This window comes from Panthera uncia, chromosome B4 (genome assembly GCF_023721935.1).
Source record: "Panthera uncia isolate 11264 chromosome B4, Puncia_PCG_1.0, whole genome shotgun sequence".
In the NCBI taxonomy this organism is placed as follows: Eukaryota; Metazoa; Chordata; class Mammalia; order Carnivora; family Felidae; genus Panthera; species Panthera uncia.
The window spans coordinates 14,293,168-14,309,408 of record NC_064809.1 but is presented as its reverse complement, the minus strand read 5'-3'; the positions used below and the strand labels follow the sequence as shown (position 1 = coordinate 14,309,408).

General features: G+C 37.5%; 1 protein-coding gene across 5 annotated transcripts in view; it reads left to right on the top strand.

The window, feature by feature from the left end:
- MINDY3 (MINDY lysine 48 deubiquitinase 3) overlaps positions 1–16,241 on the top strand; it is a 100,653-nt gene that overhangs the window by 40,708 nt on the left and 43,704 nt on the right. For 4 of the 5 annotated variants that reach the window (XM_049624671.1, XM_049624669.1, XM_049624673.1 and 1 more), the window contains 2 exons: positions 2,810–2,880; positions 7,765–7,845. In XM_049624671.1, coding sequence (XP_049480628.1) covers positions 2,810–2,880; positions 7,765–7,845 — 152 coding nt within the window. The remainder of the gene's footprint in view (positions 1–2,809; positions 2,881–7,764; positions 7,846–16,241) is intronic. The other variant, XM_049624670.1, reaches the window with a different exon arrangement.

Sequence of the window (16,241 nt, the reverse complement as noted above, 5' to 3'; positions counted from 1 at the left end):
TGTGTGTGTGTGTGTGTGTGTGTGTGTGTGTGTGTGTGTGTGTGTGTATGGTCTCACTGACTGAAGCAGATGGGGTTGATAAGGACTCTGATCATGATTAATCTGAAATACGAAGCTAAGAAAACAAAGTTAGAAAATTCTCAAATATAATGACACAATTATTAGGATTTTCTGCAAATGTAAATTGACTTCTTTGAGACTTACTGAGACAAGTCTTATATAAGTAAATTCTATAAGTTGTAATATGTGAGGTGAGTATATCCTCACTATATTTACAACTTTGTACACTAATAAATATTCTTAAGGATGCACATTAGCTACTACAGATAAAAAATTTAAATATTTAGTCTAAGGAAATAGGAGTAGTTTTTAAATATTATCATCCAAACTGCATGCCTAAACATGTGATTACTGACCTAATCTGAATAATTCATTCCCCAACAATTACGAACAGCTGGTTCGCCATAGCTAGTAGCATTAAGTTACAAATATATTCTTTGAGACATTTGTTTAAAATTACAAGGAAATCGATGATGCAATATCTAATCATAACACTAGGTGGTGATATCTGATTTTTAGAAATTAAAGTGTGAAAATGTTTCTCAACATACATATTCTTCTTTGAACTTGAAAATAAATCTAAGAAGGAAGAGGAGGGGAAAATTTGTAAGACCGTAGAGTACCATTTCTGCTTATTTGGGTCACTCACCCCCACTCCCTTTTTTTCCTTTGAATGCTATAACTCAGTGATTCAGGTGTTTTTTGTTTTCATGCTTTTTATACTTTTAAAAATGATTGAAGATCCCAAAGAGCTTTTTCTTGTATGGGTTATAACCAAATAATGATCAATATTTTTCTTAGAAATTAAGACTTAGAAATTTAAAAGATGTATCAATTCATTTTAAAATGACAATAATACATCCTTTACTTCTCAATATAAATAACTGTTTTCCAAAATAAGAAGAAAATCAGTAAGAAGAGTGACATTGTTTTAAAGTTTGCAAGTTCCTTCAATGTTGAGGTTATTAGTAGACATTCTCATATCTGTTTATAGATCTAGTCTGTTGAGATATGACATGTCATTTGGCCTCTGGAAAACTTCACTTTACTCATGAAAGTTTAAGAGCAAAAAAAAAACAAAAAACAACAAAACAGGCAATTAATGTCCTTTTATGAAAATCATGTAGTCTCTAAAGGGTCTTGTGGATCTCTAGGAATCATAAATGACAATTTGGGAACTATTGCTATACCCTCCTGGTACCTGTAAGAAACTAGTGAAAAATATATGTATATTCTCTTAATTTTGAATTTCCAAATCCAAAAGTTTCAACAACCAGTTCTTGGCTTACACTGTCTGAATGTTGTACTTAAGGATACATGGTATGACTAAGAATTGATATTATTACATTAATTAATAAGGAAAACACTATATCTTAACAGAAAAGTGGATAAAACATGACCAGGTGGTGAAAAGGAAGCAAAGCTGTGTGTGTGTGTGTGTGTGTGTGTGTGTGTGTGTGTGTGTGTGTGTGGTATTTACAGTGGACATAATTTTGAACCAGAAAAAATGCTTTGTAGAAACATTTATGGATCCAAATACTATTGTAGTTCTACTTAATATACCTCAACTGAAAGCTATAGTCTGTAAAAGATAAGATCATCACCACAGTTACATCTTTGTTGTGAAATAATCACTTGTCTTCATTTTCTGAGCTTTGTCAGTTCTTTCTTAACCACATCCATGACATCACCTCTCATCTCTATGCTGATGATGCCCAAAGCTCTGTATCCTCCCCTGACCCCTCTTCCTTGTGTTCCTGAGCCTTAGTTGTGTATCCATCTGTAGCTAGAAGTCCTGAGGTTTCCTCCCTTCCAGCTTGCCTAAACCAAACTCATGTTCTCTCTTGATACCACTTTCGGAACCTACTTTTTCTTAACTCTATCAGTTAGTCACCATTTGTCAGATTCCCCAGGCTAGAAACCTTGAAGGAAGGTTTGGCATATTCTTCACCCCTTAAATACATTGATTTTCTTTATTGTTGATAATTCTTTCTTGTTTCCTCTGCCTCGAATTTCCTTCGTATCATCTTCTTGGCCTGGAAAAAATTCCTACATATGCTTCGAGGTTCAACTCACATGTTGTCAGTTCTGTACACCTTCCGTAATACAATAAACAGATGTTCTTTTATCACTTTTAAGATGCATTGTGTATGTGTGTGTGTAAACAGTGAAGACACAAGTTTTTTCTTCTATCTCTCTTGATAAATTTAGCCTTTGTAAGGCAGATAACTTGTTCTATTTGTCTTTATTTCCGGAGTCTTAAGCACACTGTGTTTATTTATAGGAGTCAGGAATGGAATCAAATTCCCATGTTTTAAGTATTCTACAAGTAGGTTCACTGATGATAAATTTTATGGATTAAGATTAGCATATTCATTTGTTTTTCTAAGTCAAAACAATGGATATTATTGAGTATCTCTTTTTTCTTTTTGTCCGTAACTCCTTGGTTTTCAGAGAGAAAAATGTCCTCATTTTAAACATTAACATTGAAAATAAAGTTCGTAAAGACATTTAATGTACATCTGAATATCACATCACCCACACAAACATGATCTAATGGCATTTGATAATAATTAGTAATACGATGATTTGATGGAACTCTTAACAGTAAATACATGCTAGGTTTTGAAGTATAGTTTGGGGAATAAAAGTTTTGATGTAAAATATGTATATAGGGTACATCTATATTTACATATAGGTACTTTTCAGATTTACATATGCTAATGCAGTGCTAACTTCTTTTTTGTAGAACTTCTTGGTATACATGAACAAGCAGCAGTAGGATTCTTAACATTAATGGAAGCTTTAAGATACTGTAAGGTAAGTTGATTCTGAAGGTGTTTTCAATGCTTTTTATTCACATGTCCAATGTCGTGGATGGTATTTTCTCCTAGATGACATTTAACTTGCTAGTACATACTCTCCACTTCTTTCCTGATCTCCTTTCCTAAACTGACAGGTGTATGAAGGATAGAGTTAAGCTGGCTGATGATGCCGAGTTTCCTGTTTTCAAGGACAGAGGGCGGAACCCAGTAAAAAAAAAAAAAACAATTTATAAAAATAAATCTATTATTGCGTATACATTTATTTTTTGGTAAACCAAGGGAAAAGGATGTATTGTTGCTTCCTCATAATGGTACGCTTTGCTGAAACAACTGGCAATACTTAGGAGGCAAAGAAAAAGAATTTGCTAGATGCCTGAAGTTTTAAGTTTTGTCTATTCCATCTGAAAAATGATTTCACACTTAAAAACAAAATTCCAAGCATTTCATAGCATTAAATTCTTTAGCACATGGGGTAAGGTTAGGAACTTCTCATTTATTGATAAATATTTCATGGCTTTTCTGCATACTCTAAAATAACTATTGGATGTTCTGAAATAACTATTGGATAGTTTTAAATGGGGTTCAAATCATTAATGATTTGCACTTAATGAAGTGTCCTGATTTTGGAAAGGGAGAAGTGGATCTCATTTTCTTTTCCATTTTAGAATTGTGTTTCCATAGCAGTAGCTCTGGTGATAGTGATTTAGGAAAAGGACGGTGTCTTGCCCTCTTGCCTTCTTACTTTCTTACTTTCTTTTAAGCAGAAGTGTTCCTCTTTCATGACAACACTTGGAAAGGAGTGGTATGGTATGATAATGAATTAGGTTCCATCCTGCCCGGATCTCTTAGTAGACATCATATTGTTACACAGTAGCAACTGTTTTATTATTTTTGGTGACTTTAACTTACAAGCTAAAGCTATTCTGAAGTAGCCTGGCAACCAGAGCATCAAGCTGCATCCCGTTCCCCCAGGAAACACACACAAACATTCATAGATCCTAAAAAGTGTGTGTGTGCTGGCAAGTGTGCACATGGGTACACACACAAAAATGGTAACTGTATAGAGGTGATGAATATGTTAATTAGCTTGATGGTGGTGATCTTTTCACAGCGTATGCATATATAAAAACATCAAGTTGCACGCTTTTAATGTGTACCCTTTTCGCACGTCAAAGACACTTCAGTAAAGCCTTTTTTTTTAAAGCATGTGTGTGGGTTTTGCAGGAGGATAGGGTGTGGAGATGATATACTGTGAAATTGTCACCGTGTGGCCTGTAACGCCCTGATCCAGATCCCGTCTGTCCCCGTGGAGGCGTACTGCCCTCTCCACGCCCTGAACCAGATCCTGTCTGGCCCTCTGGAGGCGCACTGCCCTCTCTGTTGCTGTGCACTCGTCCTCCTGGTTTCCTGCCAGTTTCTGAACACACCCAAGCCCTTTCCTGCCTAATAGGACTTCGTGCTTGCCATCATTTCTGCCAGGAATTCTCCAGATCTTGAGTGGATGGCTCCCTGTCCCCTGCAGGTCCTACTTAAAATGGTGCCTCCAAGACCCTTTCTTCGGCCATTGCCTCAGTGACCCTTTTTCATAATAGCATAGGAATAATCTCTCTATAATGTTCTTATCTGTTAACTTATTTATTTTTTTGATCTTGAATTTGCTTTTCTCTGTTCATCACCAGTGGACTATAGACCCTTTGAAACCAGTGATGTTGTATTTCTGGGTACATACTTGGTGGTCAGTAAACATTTGTTGAATGAGTGAATTACCAATTTCAGAATTGTAAGCTTTTCTAAATCATGCGTTTTGCTTTTCTTTAGCTGTCAGGAAGAGCAGGTAGAGCAATGCCTATTTTCCTCCTACGATCTTAGTGGAAAACCAGTAATGGCTATGTGTTCTCCTAATGCATATTGCTCTAGTGCTCTAGCAGTAACTTTTTTTGTTTGTTTTTTGTTTGTTTTCAAGAGAGAGCAAGAGGTAGGGGAAAATGGCATGCGAGCCGGGTGGGGGTAGAGAGAGAGGGAGAGAATGAATCTTAAGCAGACTCCGTGCTCAGTGCAGAGCCCAACATGGGGCTCAGTCCCACAACCCCGAGATCATGATCTGAGCTAAAATCAAGAGTCAGACACCTAACCATATGAGCCGACCAGGCACCCCTAAAGATTATTATAATGGCAGGACACAACACACTGGTACTCAGATAGATGAAAGGCAGAACTCTGTTACTTACACCTCCAAACAAGAGAGGGCTCCCAGACAGCGCCACAGACGGGATGACACCTGGGGACAGGGCGACAGCAAGGTGCTACTACAGAGAGCAGCCTGTGTACGGGCGTTGGGATGGAGTTGGCTAGGTTTCATAGGCTCCCTAGGGGTTGAATAGTTTCAGTCAGCTCTGAGGCTGAGGGCTGTCTCTGCTTGTCTGACAGCTGGCTCCAGGGCACTTAGGGCCGTACGTAGTGGCCTGGAGTGTGGGAGACCTGTAAGGGAAGTGGTCGGGATGGTGTGACAAAGTTTTTTGAAGAACTAAATTACACTGTGGTGTACATAACTGTAAATGGCCTTCTGGAAACCTGTATAGATTTACTTTTTACCAAACATTTAGAGAAATGGCATTAAGGAAATCATTGTGTTTGTATTAGTTTTGTGCATCTGAACATTTCCCTGTGCTTTACCATCATAGCAAATTGCTCTTTAGAAATTAACATTTTCATGTCATTTTGATCATATGTGTCCATTAACACAGATGAAACCGTGTCGGTACATATGCACACAGTGCAGAGGGTGACTCTGCTTTGGTCTGTGCCCCCCCCCTTTTTTTAAATAGATAAATACCATAAAACTCACCATTTTAAAGTGTGCAGTTCAGAAGGTCGTGCACCTGTCACCATTTACTGAATTTCAGAATGTTTTTGTTCTGCTGACAAGATCTTCTAACCCCACTAGCGGTCGCTTCCCCAATCCTCCCCAGCCCCTGGCAGCTCTGCTTCTCTGTGGTTTTGCCTGATCTGGACATTTCATCTCAATGGAATCCTTCAATAGGTGGCCTTTAGTGTCTGGCTTCTTTGACTTGGCACAGTGTTTTCAGTGTTGATTCTTGTTTTACCTACTAGCACTTTGTTCCTTTTTATGACCAAATATTCTATTGTATTTATATATCAATTGTGTTTATCTGTTCATCAGCTGGTGGGCGTTCGGGTTGTTCCTGCTTTTGTGCTACTATGAATAACTCTGCTAAGAACATTCCGTATAAGTTTTTTGTGAACGTGTTTTTGTCTCTCTTGGATGTGTACCCAGGAATGAAATTGCTTGTCGTACAGTAATTATATGCTTGTTGAGGAACTGTCGGACTCTTTTTCCAAAGTGGCTGCACTATTTATGCACTCTTTACTTATTTATATTATTATGAAACACTTAATGAGTTCATTTGTTTACCTTTTGATTCTACTGTATATAATCCTCACTTTTTTACTTCTACCTTATTTAAATACACACACACACATACTCATTTTCTAAAATAGAAATTAACTAATGTCTATACTTCTCACCCCGAGAGGTAGCGTGATGTAAGGGAAAGCTACCATATTAGGAGTCAGAAATCCTGAGTTTTAATTCCAGCTCTGTTAACTGTTTGAATTCAGACAAGGCGCGGATCCTGGATACTTCCTGTTTCTTGATGTAAAATTGAAGGACTTGCACTGAGCACCTCTAAAATTCCGTCTACTCTGAACCTGTGATTAGAGCTTCTCCTTTGTCTTTGTCCTTTGCCCTTATTCTCTTTTACCCCCAAATCGTCACCCTTCCTGCTCTCCTTGTTCGCCATTGCCATCAGCACACCCAGCCCACCCTGCCCATCAAAGGACAGACATACCGGTGTTTCTATCCGTGAATACAAAAGAGTCCCTCTCCCCTACTTCCCCATGATGAACATAAATGCCAAAGGACTGTAGTGGTGGTTGAAAGCAGGGTACCCTGTTGACTGATGAGGGAAGAATTGCCCTGACTGCTGCAAGTAGCTGCTCGGAATGTCCCCCATTCCGGGGAATCTGTGTGAGAAAAGAAAATTCAGCAAATTTGAATGGTAAGGTTGTTTTTAAGTTGTAGTCTCTGTCCTCATAGGGGTATAGAATCGATCGACGTGAACATGATGCGATTTCCCAAGTCTGTTTTTTGTTGAATTTTAAACTTTCTCCATCACCCACAGAAATGATACTCTCAAATTTCAGATACTAAAGTTTTTATAGATTAAATATATAACCTAGAAGGTAGGCTATAACTTTTTGTACATCTTAAGGAGACTTCATATTTTAAAACTTTGAACTTCCAACCATGCAGAGTGACAGGAGTGAACTTCCAACCGTAAAGAGTGACAGGGTTCTTTCATATTCTTAAATATTTTGGAGTATATATTTTGCTTTAGAGGGATTATTATATTGCCCTACGTTCTTTGAAGACAGGATGTTCTTAAGGTTTTTCCCCTTTATTTATTCATAAATATATTTGTTAATTTACAGTTGTTCCCCTGATGAAGTAATTATCAAGTTTATAGTTGTAGGGTTTGACAATCAAGCTGATATTCTTAAAGTGGTCATTCTGTCTAGCAACTTTAGTAAAACCTGAGAATGATTCTTAGTGCTAAACTATTTTTTTTTTACCTGTGTTAAAAGTGTATTATTGTTATCCTGATGGTAAAGATGCAATATAAACTTAGCCCTGACAGTATTTATAACATTGATTTTTTTACACTCAGCATTTGACCTTTATGGGTAAGGCATTCTGGCACAGCACATTTTTCCATTTGCTTCAGATATTCATAGGCAAATATTCAACAGGCACTGTCAGATTTTCATTTGTTTGTTTATTTTGCTACATTTGTTCTAGGTTGGTTCTTACTTGAAATCTCCAAAATTCCCTATTTGGATTGTTGGCAGTGAAACTCACCTCACCGTATTTTTTGCCAAGGTATGCTTATAGCAGGATTTTTTTTTTTTTTTTTTTTTTTTTTTTTAAGTATGATATCAGGCAAACAAGTAATATAAGTCCATATTTAGTTTGGATCTTTGTGCAAACTTCAGTGTATTCCCACTAACAGGGGGACTATTCCAAAATCTAAAAAAATGATACTGAAGAAAATATTGTTACACTGCTCTAGTTTTGCAATTATTTCAGTAAAATCTGTCATGATTTAATTATAATTTCTTTACCTTTTGTGACTTGAGAGCTTTGGCTTTTGATATTTTCCAGAAATCACTGTTATGGTGAAAGTAACTGAATTTAAAAGTTTTAGGTTGCTCTTTTGTAAAGAGGATAAGAATCTAATTTACGTAATATAAAATAATTTTAAGTTACAACATCTAGGAAAACATTATTAAATACATGAATAGTTCAGTGGTATAGAAATTCTCTTTTAAGATGTTATATTTCCTATAATTTTAATATATACGGGGTTACAATATTGAAATAGATTAAATGTATTTGAATATGTTTATTTTAAAATTCTTAAACCTGTTTCTAAATCTCAGCCTTTAACTATAGTATTTCTATGTCCACAGTGGAGTGGTTAAGAGCTTTGGAGTCAGACAGACTTCATTTGAATCCCAGCCTTGCCACTTCTGAACGTCATTCAGCCTCTTTTTCCCATGTCTTTAAAATAGTGATTTCTGATAATACCTAACTCTTAGAATTGTCATCAGGCTTAAATATAAGATATTTAGCAGCACCTAGAGCAAGTTAGGTGCCCAGGAAATATTGGCGGTTGCCATCATCACTGCCATTTTCATTATTCTGTATTCCTTAAACACGGGGGTGCCTAGATGCAGTTGCTGATGTTGGAAAGGGAGAAAATATATAATTGTGTATTTTGAGGTTTCTTATTTCTAGTGGACTTTCCTGATTACTCCCATATACTTTTTTAGGTTGTACTTGTTAGTGTAATTTTATTTGTGTCTGAAAGAAGACAAATTGTATAAATTGTACCAAAAACTTAGTTTTGTGGATTCTATTTCCTCATTTATTACTGTATTACTTTTTTTTAAAAGTTTTTCTATGTTTATTTACTTTTGAGAGAGAGAGAGAGAGCACAAACGAGGCGGGGAGGGGTAGTACAGAGAGAGAGGGAGACACAGAATCCAAAGCAGGCCCCAGGCTCTGAGCTATCAGCACAGAGCCCTGTGTGGGGCTTGAACTCATGAACTGCAAGATCATGACTTGAGCCGAAGTTGGACGCTCAACCAACTGAGCCGCCCAGGCGCCCCTTATTACAGTATTACTTTTAATGTGCTGCCAAAATCTAGATAATGGATTTAGAACAAGATCCATACTTAACTTTTCTTAAACAGAAAAAGCCATGAAATACAACTAAAAGTACAGGCTTTTATAGAACTACAGGACTAAAAGTACTGACAGGTTACATTGAGTCTGAGAGCTTTTTCTGTTTATTTCCCTCCTAAAGTAGAGAAGAAGTTACAAGCACAATGTAAATGACAGAAACTGAACAACTTTTAATTCCAGAGGGAGGATTTCACCATTTGACTAATTTTTGTGTAAAGTGTTCTGAATTTCCAGAATAGAAAATCAGTTCCAATTTACTTGCAAAAATGTATTTTCAAGCCAATTATTATTTTTATCTCCAGCTCTGTTTTTTAGCATAGGAAAAGTGATAAATCCTATGAAACAGTAAAAGTTTCAGATATAAAAGATAATGAGATGAAAATATTTTAAATCTTAAATTTTATGTTTGATATTCAAGAAGTGATTTTTGTTGTCAACAGAAGAGATTTTACAGGAGGTAAAATAGAAGGAATAATGTCAACCGAGCTACATAAATATGCAGGCATTTTGTATTTAAGCATCTAAATGTTAGGTCTGTTGACAAGAGTCCTGAAAGTGAATGATACCTACATTTCTGTGAAACATACACTTCTTACCCATCTGCTTGGTATTTTCTATTATCCCATAGTGTTTGGTCCATTGTGCAATTGCTCGTATCAGGCAGTGCACAGTTCTTGCTTCCCAAGCCTGTTTCTGTGTCTTCCGTGGTCAGCAGTGAGCCCTTGTGGGCAGGGGCTTTCTCAGTCATCTTACTCGTAGGCCTCAGCCACGTGCCACAAAATGTCGAGTTAGAGACTTGAGGATAGAGAGAAACAGAAAGCCCTGCCACATCAGTTGTAGGCCTGGCAAAACAAGCTCCGTGTACACCTCCTGAGTCAGACAAGGTGTTGGAATCTGTCTTCATTTATTTGCATCCCCGGAAGCTACTCATAATCCTGATAGGAGAATGCACACCCGCATGAAGTGATTGGAGAGAATTTTATAGTAAGATTTTAGGTTCTTCAGCTATAATAGGTCTTAAAAATCACCTTCTCCTTTAGAAGTCTTGAATTTTATACTAATTCTTTTGATACCTACCTTTGTATCTTTGGATCTGATATATAGTCTGGCACGTGGTGCAGGGGATTCATTAGTTCAGTGAATAAAGCCTTTGCATGCATTTTCCACACTTGTTCCAGTGATATTTATATCTTCTAAAAATACTTTTTCATGACTCATTCTGAAGCTTCTTAAAAGTATGGGTAATTCCTTTTCACTGTGTTTAAGAAAAAAAATTTTTAACATTTATTCATTTCTGAGAGAAAGAGAGCGCAAGCAGGGGAAGAGCAGAGAGAGGGAGATACAGAATAAAAGCAGGCTCCAGGCTCTGAGCTGTCAGTACAGAGCCTGACCTGGGGCTCAAACCCACGGAACCAGGAGATTATGGCCTAAGCCAGAAGTAGCACCCTAACCGACTGAGCCACCCAGGCGCCCCTACTTTTCAGTGTATTTTAAAACAACTGAACTTAGGTTGCTTGAACATGTTTTTTTTTTTTTAAAAGAGTTGCAAGTAAAGAATTTTTCCCTTTGAAATAAAAGCTGGAAGATTACAGAAGTAGGAAATGAGGCCACTAATACTTGATTACACTTATTAGATCCAGTTTAAAAACATTTTTTAGGGGCGCCTGGGTGGCTCAGTTGGTTAAGCAGCGACTTCAGCTCAGGTCATGATCTCACGGTTCATGGGTTCAAGCCCCACTGACAGCTGTCAGGCTCAGAGCCTGGAGCCTGTTTCGGATTCCATGTCTCCCTCTCTCTCTGCCCCTCCCGCTCTCGTGGTCTGTTTCTCTCTGTCTCCCAAAAATAAACGTTATAAAAAATTTAAAAAATAAAATAAATTTTTAAATACAGTAATATTTATATAGAAATAAATATTTTTATATAGTATTTGCCATATAGAAAATACTGTAAATTCTGTTTTTATAAGATCTATGATTTGATCATTCTTTCTTAGATATTTCTATATTTGAACAGGTAATTTTAGCTTTGTTTTTGTTACTCAAAAAGTAATTTAGGGTTTGTTATTTATTTTTGAGTTTGGGTTTGTTTTGGGGGGGGGGGTCATTCACTTTATGTTCTATGGCCTGTAACAGCAGCTTAATGTAAGTGTTGGTGTCTTTTTCTGTAAAACTCATAGGATTGTATGGATGTGTATTTCACATGCTGGCTTCTTTGTGCTGATTATGATTAAGTAAAAAAGTGTGTTTTAAGGTCACAATCTTCAAAGTAATCTGTAATTTAGCATTTGAAAATGCCTTTGAAAAGCAGTATAATTCTTGAGGTGACACACCAGAGGTAGTAAGAGTTGCAGCAGTCATCATTCGTGTGTGTACTCATTGGTCAGATATTTACTGGGCATATAGTATGTGCCCAGCGTTGTGCCAGGTGCTCAAACAGTGGTGAGCAAAAATAGATGTGCTCCTGTTTTTCCAGAGGTGTACATTCTAATGGGGGGGGGGCATTAATCAAAGAATCACACTTAATAAATTAGAACAGTTACAACTATGATGAGGGCTGATAAAGCACAGGTATATAAAGCTGTAAGAATTTATCTTAGTATTGGAAATTAGGAACGTTTCCTTGAAGAACTGATGTGTCTCTCAGATGAGCACTCTGAGGCCTTAGTAAGATTAGACTACGGGAAGAGGAGAAAAGAGCTTTCCCTGGACAGGAGATAGTCGGAGTACAAGACTATGGTGGGAACCAACTGAAGAAGAAGAGCGGGAGCACGGAGAATTTGAGGGGCAAGGGCTAGGATGAGGCTGCAAAAGCAGGTCTTTGACTTAGGAAGACCGTTCAAAGAGTAATGACAACCACTACACTTGTTAAAAGTAGGTGGTGGGAATAGTTGTGGGGGGGCGGGGTAGGAAGTAAAGAAACAGGATTAAATTTGCATCTTGGAAAGATGACTGTGGCTAACTGTGGAAAAGAGACATAACCTAGGGAGTGGGTAGGGAGGACGTCTGTGGTATTTCCAGTAAGCAGGGAATGTGGTTTGGCCAGGGTCATGACGGTAGCCATGGATGGAGGTGCATAAATTTGAGAGAGCCATTCCTGAGTTAAACTGACAGGCTTGGTGACAGATTGGATTGGATAGACGAAGGGTGGAGAAAGCTAATGAGATGAGTGTTTTTAGTGATCAATCTTAGAGCCTCAGAAAGAGCGCAGCAGCTTTGCATTGTTGAATGCACCCACTCGTGGTTAAAGCAATTTATTTTTTGTTGGGCCAGTTGACCCAGTCAAGAGGAAAGACGGATACTGCAGTTTGCGGTATCTCAGTGAGACGGCCCGGCCAGATAACCCCACAGTGAGGTTTACAAGTCCTGCCCACATGGACAGTGCTTGAAATGCTTACATGGAAAACAGAAATCAGAGCAATAGGGAGAAAGGAACTCAAGATAAAGAAGAAGAAAAAAAAAAAAAGAATGGAGTTGGTGTAGGACAGTGTAGGGATCAAAAAAAATTTTTCAAAAAACCAAAAACTGTCAAAGAAGTTACTATATCCATGAAACTCTGGAGGCTGTGAGAAAAGAATATTTGAAGGACGAATAAGGAACTGAAAGACAAATTGGAGAAATCTCTCTCCTAGATCGTTGGCAGTAGCTTCCTAACTGATGACTCTGTCGTTGCCCTTCGAGGAGCTGTAGGATCTTCTCAGTTCAGCAACTAAAATGACCCTGTTAAAATGTAAGTTACTTCATGTTACGCTTGTGCTCAAAACCCTACATAGGCTCCCCTGTGCTCAGCGTAAAGGCCAAAGTCCTTAGAATAACTTAGCGGCCCCACCTCACCTCAGCTGATTCCCTGTTGCCCCTCTAATCGCATTTCCTACTGCTCCCCTCCTGTCGTGCTTGGCCTGCTCACCGAGCTTTGCTGTGGCTCCGAGATGCAGCGAGCCCTTTGCATTTGCTGTTGCCTTCGCCTCAGCTGCCTGTGTGAAGGATTCTCTTCTTCCTCCAGGTCGGTATTCACATGTCGTCTCCTTAGGAAGGCCTGCCCTGGCTCTCTGCCCCTTGCTCTTCCCGCCTTTTCATTGACATTCTCTCTCTCACACCTAGATATAGATCCACTTTAATTGAGGTGAAATTCATACAACATAAGTAACCCTTCTCACGTGAGAATTTAGCGGCTTTCAGTACGTTCAGAGCGTTGTACAACCACTGCCTATAACTAGGTCCAAAACATTTCCATTGCTCCAAGATAAAATGGCATATCCATTAAGCATGGACTCCCATTCGTTCTCTCCAGAGCCCCAGGAGCCACCCATTTGCTTTCAGTCGCTGAGAATTTACCTATACGGGATATTTCGTGTAGATGGAATCATACATGTGGCCTTCTGTTGGGGATCGTCCCACTGAGTGTAATGTTTTTGAGGTGCAACCTCCTTGTAGCCTGTATCCTCACTGCTTCCATCCCGTGGCTAAATGACACTCTGTTCTCTGCAGACAACAGACTTTGACTCTCGTGGATGATGCTGCAGTGAAGGTTCCTCTACAGGAACTTGTTTGAATCCCTGTTTTCAGTTCTGTTTGGTAAATACCTAGAACCGGAATGACTGGATCATATTGTAATTCTCTGGTTAGCATTTTGGGAAACTGCCTGTTTCCACAGCAGCTACACCATTTTGCATCCCAGCCAGCAGCGTACGAGGTTCCAAGTTCTTGTACGTCTTTGCCAACACATGTTATTTTCCTCTTTATTATTATTATAACCGTCCTAGTGAGTGTCGAGTAGTCATTGTGACTTTGATTTGCATTTCCCTAATTAGTGACTAATAATGTTGATCTTTTTTTTAAACAGACTTTTTGGCCTTTTGTATATATTCTTTGGAGAAATGTCTGTTCAAGTCCTTTGCCTGTTTTTCAATTGGGTTGTTGGTCTTTTCATTGAATTGCAAGGGTTCTTAATATATTCTGGTTTTAGGCACATACTATATATTTTACTTGTTTGTTTTATATATTATCTATCTTTCTCACTAGTAAGCTCTCTGAAGGCAGGAATTTTGTCTGTTGTATCTCCTGCTGTTTTCCAGTGCCTAGAACAGGGCCAGACACAGTGTTGGTGCTCACTAAACTTTTGTTGAACAAATGATTGCATGCAGAAAACACTGAAGATCTGTCTCACCAAAAATTGTGATACAGCTGTGTTGGGATTTGAACACGGAGGGAGATGGGGACGTAGGAATGCTAAGTTGTCTTTGATCATAAGAATTCAACATACCCGTAAGCTTGTAAACCAAGAAATAACAGTTAGTGTATGCATTAACTATATGGAGACTAAAACAGAAGAACTTGCTTCTGCTCTCCTAGCTGATCAACTTAAATACACACACCTACGCAGATTCTTTCTCCAGATTAGTGAATAAAAACAGCTTTGATGAGTATTTATAAATAAGCATCGTCACATATCCTCTATCATATTTAAAATTTATGTTCATAGTTTGAGGATGAGTGAGAAAATTGTTCCTATTCAGTGAGATAACTTCTTAACGGTCTGTTTTGGTTTTTCCTTTTGAGATGAATAGCTTACTTTTAGGACTCTTACATATATTAATTTAATTTATTTTAAAAGAGGTGTACAATTTGTCATTATAAATTTGAGTGCCAAACTATTTACTAATAAAGTTATCCCTTCGTATTTGAGATGTCCAGTGGCCCAGAATTTAACTTTTTTTTTATTTTATCAGAGCCTTTTTCCTGACCTGCGGAGAGATTCATTCAACACATTTTGTGGGATTGGAAGAGATTTTTCACAATTCAATTTTATTTAAAAATCAATGGTAAAAATAAATTTAATAATTGACTTTTATGAGCAGGTTGTTAAAACTTCAGATTGATTATAGCTATCTTTTTAATATCATTTAAGTTTTTAAATTTATCTCCCACATTTTGTAAGTCATCGTACTCTTCCATCTGACATAGAAGAAGTGACCTTTCTTATCTATGTCTGTGAAACAACAAAAATGATATTGTATTATTTGATGTATCTTAGAGAATGTGGTTGCAAGACATAACTGGAAGCAATCCTGTGTAAGTGGGAGTTTTATACTAAGAGGGAAGAGCACATAGCCTGACTGCAGGGATCTTACAGGAACCTAGTCATCAAGCAGCAGGAGTCCCACAGAACCCTGGGAAAAAGGGATGTGGGTGAGCTAAATGCAGTAGGTAAAGGGACTTCTTCAAAGAAGGAAACTTAATTTCCGTTAAGTAGGGTGGAGAATTCTCCAAACAAGTCATCTGAGCCATAACAGAATAAAATTTTCTGTACGTTGTGAGGAAGCAGGCCTTGTAGGTATGGATAATGTGTTAAAAATCATCATACCAGTGTACTTTTTTTTTTTTTTTTTTTTTTTTAATTCTAGTGCCATGGTACTTTTGATAAGCTTAAAACTTGCAAACTTACTGAACAGGTAAAAGAAAAGACTTTGCACATGCTTCGAGAATTTAGAACCTATATTTAATTTTTTAAAAAAAGAGCTCTTATTAAAACAAGGCTATGTAACATTTGTTTTATAATATGTTAAATCGTCTTTTAGGAGTCAGTTCTTTTCATTCTGAAACATATAATTTAAATGCCCAAATACTACCTGACACAGTCAGTATTTGAGCATTTCTCCTCCCATCTTTTCCTTCTCTCCAACCATCATTTTTCCCTTTGATGCTTTTTCTTTTTTATATTTTGGCTTTAAGATTAAATTTTTGGGGTCATTTTCGTAATTTCCTCTTGAATTGCAATTATGAAGTTAGTTTTCAGAGCAAATTTGAAAGCGAGGGTTTTACATTTGAAAATACGATACTTTTATTAAAATTATGTGTATAAAATAGTAGACAAAATAAGTTTGTCTCTTTTGTTTTTATTGTGCATTTCAACCTCGGTGTGGGATGAGAGCTGCTGGTTCAATATAAAAGTAGCTGGAACCCACCTATAACATCTAGTTTCATCTTTGGAAGATCAGTGACTAATTGCCTTGGTAATCCATTTCATACTTT